At 42.7% G+C, this 5,071-nt stretch overlaps 2 protein-coding genes across 2 annotated transcripts in view; one reads left to right on the forward strand and one right to left on the reverse strand.

The window, feature by feature from the left end:
- Positions 1–1,720, reverse strand: part of fbxl19 (F-box and leucine rich repeat protein 19) — a 14,652-nt gene extending 12,932 nt beyond the window's left edge. The window contains exon 1 of the mRNA XM_014023117.1: positions 1,169–1,720. The gene's annotated coding sequence lies outside the window, so the exon portion shown is untranslated. The remainder of the gene's footprint in view (positions 1–1,168) is intronic.
- Positions 1,721–3,177: 1,457 nt separating this feature from the next.
- The window catches only part of ube2m (ubiquitin conjugating enzyme E2 M), a gene marked incomplete at its 3' end in the record, with an annotated part of 3,870 nt that continues 1,976 nt past the window's right edge, over positions 3,178–5,071 (forward strand). The window contains 2 exon segments of the mRNA XM_014023122.1: positions 3,178–3,549; positions 4,362–4,456. Coding sequence (XP_013878576.1) covers positions 3,435–3,549; positions 4,362–4,456 — 210 coding nt within the window. The 5' untranslated portion in view covers positions 3,178–3,434.

Here is a 5,071-nt window from a genome sequence, read left to right on the forward strand (position 1 = left end):
TGTTGTAATGTATTTACAGATTTATTGTAACGTATTTACAGATTTATTGTAACGTATTTACAGATTTATTGTAACGTATTTACAGATTTATCGTAATATATTTACAGATTTATTGTAACGTATTTATAGATTTGTTGTAATGTATTTACAGATTTATTGTAACGTATTTACAGATTTATCGTAATATATTTACAGATTTATTGTAACGTATTTATAGATTTATCGTAATGTATTTACAGATTTATTGTAACGTATTTACAGATTTATCGTAATGTATTTACAGATTTATTGTAACGTATTTACAGATTTATTGTAACGTATTTACAGATTTGTTGTAATGTATTTATAGATTTGTCGTAATGTATTTACAGATTTGTCGTAATGTATTTACAGATTTATTGTAACGTATTTACAGATTTGCAACAATCCCATTTTTTACAGTTTGTTTACTTTCTGATTCAACTGCTTACCGTTTGAACTGTGTTTAGTGAATGTAAATATAGTTTTCATGAGCTTTTAGCCAAGATTCTTAGCTTTCTATTGATACCAAACATGTCCAGGTTCACCTTAAAGTACTGAAGTTAACAGAAGTTAAAAGAAATAAAAACCAGGAGATTGTGGTACCGGGGCCATGGGTCTGAAGAGCTTCATGAATCAATCAACAGGAAGCAGCTCAGGTGCTTCCAGGTAAAACATCTGGACTGAACTGAAACCTAACAGGAGGATGGGACAACACGTGTATTTTCTGTTTTACGCTCTTTTCATAGAACTGACTGGTTTTATAAACTCGTAGAGAATCACCAGCAGTCAGGTGAATTACAACACAAACACTGATCATTTTAAACGCCTGTGCTAGCCTTGTGCTACAGGCTAACAGCCTCTGCTGTCACACTAACCCACATTCAGTCACCTGCAGCTGCTGCACGCGCTTTACCGTGTTCATTAAGCAATCACACACCTGTACGACACAACATCCAGCCCCGTGTAGCCCCCACACCTGGTGGGAAAGCCAGCGACAGGCGTGCTAACATGTTAGCATGCTAGCAGCTTGTCCGCCCCCTGCGGTCGCTTCCTCTTTCGGTATCCCGGTGTTAATGAGCAGCAGGCGGGCAGGTGTGGAGGACAACACCCGGCCCCGGACACACACCCTCACGCGGCGGCCTCTCACCTCTTCCTGTCGGCTCGCATGCTCCTCGTTCGATCATCAGAATCAATATCAGCCGCCAGTTAGCCGTTAGCTTCAGCTCAGCGCTTCCTTGTTTGTTCCTCCGCCGGGCTGCTGCTCTGCGCTCCGGGCTGCTTCATTTGCGTCCCGTCGCTCCACCGGGCTCCCGGCTCGGGCCAGCCTCGCAGACCGCGCGGGGTCGGAGCGTGTCGGTTACCGAACCGATCGATCGATCGGGATGAGGTGAAGGGCGCAGGTCCGCTGGATGAGTCGTGCCCATTCACTCCCCTCTCTGTGTCGGTCCGTCTGCAGTGCGAGTCTGCCTCTCTCTCTGCACGTTCTTCTCCTCTTCCTCCCGCGAGGCTTCAAAACGCACACAAACACACGCAACAACACATACACAAACATACGAACGGCTCACTCTCACTGGAATCCACGCTGACGTGTAACCCTCCGCGGGAACTAGTCCCCGCGCATTAACATGAATATAGAGCGCAGCGCAGCTCGTCGCTTTTGTTCTCGTGTCTATTGTGTGGCCCCGAGTTGCGTGTCGTGCGTGGGTTTTTGTGTTTTTGCTGTTGTCACTCTGCCGTGGCACGTTTTTCACCTCCGCATTCATTACATCACACAGGTGACCGCAGGTGCCGCGCGCCGCTTCACCCCCGGAGCGTGACGGAAAAAAAAAAAAATCTGATAAATAAATAAATAAAATCCTGAATAAAACACGGGCAGGAGAGCWGCACACGCCCCGCCTCTTTGTGATGACGTCACGGACACGGAACTGGTGCTGGGAGGTGTAGTTTAATTTAAAAAAAGTGTAGTTTCAACAAAATACTTTAAAACATCCATTAAATTCTATTAATTATACAAATACTTTTATTAAATTATAGATATATTAAAATGATACAAATACAAGAAGTATATATTTTAAATATAAACCAACATCTAAAACTAATAAAAATCATTAAAAAATGTGTCAAAACTGTAATAAACTAAATAAATCATTRCTAATACTGCAAACATTCTAATGAAATATAAATGTTGTGTTGTATAACTACTATAATACACTTTATTGCATTATGAAATAAAATAAACAATTTATTATAAAGTATCGTAATTAAGATTTTTGTTAGTTTTAAAAATAAACGAACAATCAGATACATAATTTCTTAATAATAAAGTTTTATATTTCACAAGGGTTTGAAAATGAGACAGAAAAGTATTGATAGATAGTTTAACTCGGTTTTATTCAGACCTTCAAGTTTCTTTTCATCATTTTTGTCATCATCTGAAGCTGTTATTAGGTGGCTGTAAATTACCCAGCAGCAGTAAGATGTCAAAATGTAACCCCTTATATCGAAATGAGGATTAAGTTTAATTTGGTCAAAATGACCTCATTATATTTTCAGATTCTTGTCTTTAAAAGCTACATTTTGACACCTGGATCATTCTGATATCATAAGTAAATCCATATATATGACTTAATTTGTCTTGTTTTTACAATAATGAATAAATATTTGGTCTGAATCCTAATTTTATGCCCTTTTAATGAGGAATTTTTAATGTCCTTATAAAGAGGAAACCTCAAATTATATTTGAATATTGAGATTTACCAGATAAAAAGAAACAAAACTTTACTAACTCACAGGGAAAACCTCAAAATTTTAAAGTGTTTTTCCTCAAAATCGATTTTTTTTTGTTTCTACTGCTCAAAACAGTGCTTCAAAAATTTTGTTTTATGATCATATTTCAGGCAGTTCATTCAAATGATACACTGATAATGTAATTATTCATTATGTTTCGACAAAATGTAATTTTTACAAGCGTTTTAATCAAAACCCAATTWGCTTATTTCTCCATATGATCTCCCACCCTTAATCCTGGTTTCGATGTGAAGCTGCAGTTTTTAGTAGTTTGAACCCAGTCTGACTGATGCACGATCATTTAGATGTAAATGACCAGGACAGTGGAAAGGTTGGTGAGTTAAAACCAGGCAGGTCCGACTGGTTTCCCTCTCCAAGATGGCGGATGTGTGACGCACCAAGCTGTTAGCCATGCGGCGTCAGCGCTATGTTCCTCCTCCCCACCCGGCCTCTCCTGCGGGCTAACAAGCTAGGTTAGCTCGCTGTGWTTAGTTGAGACGCACCGGCTCCGTCCACATTACGGTGCTGTTCGGACCCGTTGGACCCCCCCAGCATTCAGGACACGCACGGAGCGCTCGCGCCACGGGGACACGAAGTTTAAGCATCAGATCATCGAACAGGTGAAGATGATTAAGCTGTTCTCCCTGAAGCAGCAGAAGAAAGACGAGGAATCTGCTGGAGGAAACAGAGCCGGAGCCGGGGGAAAGAAAGCCAGCGCGGCCCAGCTCCGGATACAGAAAGGTAGGCTGGTTTTACCCCAACAACCCCGGCTCAACTGCCCCGCCCGGCGGCCTGACCCCTCACCGTCAACACGGCGGATCTTTGCCCGGGAGCCGTGAACCGGGTCCGGCTGCGGTTAGAACTCGGGAAGGCTAACTGCTAGCTCGTTAGCCTGAAGCTAACGGCGGCTAGCTGCTCTGTGTTTGAAAACAAAGCTGAGACGGTCCACTGCTGTGAAGCTTCTGGCCCCAGATGTTTCTACAGATGTGTGGTTTGATCAGAAACACGGCTGTTAGACCAGACCCGGGTCAGACCTCACCTGGTCTGACTCCAGGTGGGTCTTAGGCTGGATGGAGCTCTCAGGCAGCTAACCTGCCGTGTCAGCTCCCTGATGGTGGAACAGTTCAGGTGAGGAGCAGGTAACCAGATCAGAGCTCCAGGAGCTGAGGGCTCATCCTGCCTGGTTACCTGCTCACCTGTCGGACACACCTGTCCCACCAGGTGACCACCACCTGGCTGGCCCCCAGAGAACTGAGTGTTCCTCAGTCTGACACCTGGACAGGTGAGGTCAGAGCCTCTCACACCTGTGTTACACCTGTACACACTCACCTGTGTGCCTGTTGCTTTAATTGTATGATTATAACCGTGACAACAGAGGGTTGTGTACATGTTGTCAGCTGACAACTGACAGACCCCACTGAGCTCAAACCAGCCGTACCAGTTCTGAGTTTCTGTGTCCAGGTATTCAGCTGTGACATCATCACCTGAGTGCCTCCATTCTGCACACCTGTAGCCCCTCAGATCAGCTGATTGTTGTTGTTGTTGTGTTTCAGACATCAATGAGTTGAATTTGCCAAAGACGTGTGAGATCAGCTTCCCTGATGACGACGACCTGCTCAACTTCAGACTCATCATCTCACCTGACGAGGTGGGTCAGAACCAGAACCTTACCTGAGCTCTGCAGGTCCGAGGAGCCAGGCTCACACAAACAAACATGTCAACAAACACAAATAACATGTCAACAAACACAAACGTCAACAAACATGTCAACAAACACAAACATGTCAACAAACACATAACAAACACAAATAACATGTCAACAAACACATCAACAAACACAAATAACATGTCAACAAACACATCAACAAACACAAATAACATGTCAACAAAAACAAACATGTCAACAAACACATAACAAACACAAACAACATGTCAACAAACACAAACATGTCAACTAAAACAAACATGTCAACAAACACATAAACAAAGACACATGTCAGTTTGAAAACATGACTGTTGGTTTTTCTATTTTCTGACCCGTTAGTGTCTAAAAGAACAGATTGTTTTTCACCTGCCACCTGTCAATCAAAGTTTAATGAAAGAGCTCATCTGATCTGTTTGTTGACTCTCAGCTACTACCACTCTGGTTATAACTCAGGCCCAGCTCAGGGCCCAGATTTATAAAGGATTATGTGGAGACATCTTCTGTTTCAAATATCTATCTTCATGCCATTATACTCTCAACCATGTCGTACTGTTTACC

This window comes from Austrofundulus limnaeus, unplaced genomic scaffold, assembly GCF_001266775.1.
Source record: "Austrofundulus limnaeus strain Quisiro unplaced genomic scaffold, Austrofundulus_limnaeus-1.0 Scaffold358, whole genome shotgun sequence".
Taxonomy (NCBI): domain Eukaryota; kingdom Metazoa; phylum Chordata; class Actinopteri; order Cyprinodontiformes; family Rivulidae; genus Austrofundulus; species Austrofundulus limnaeus.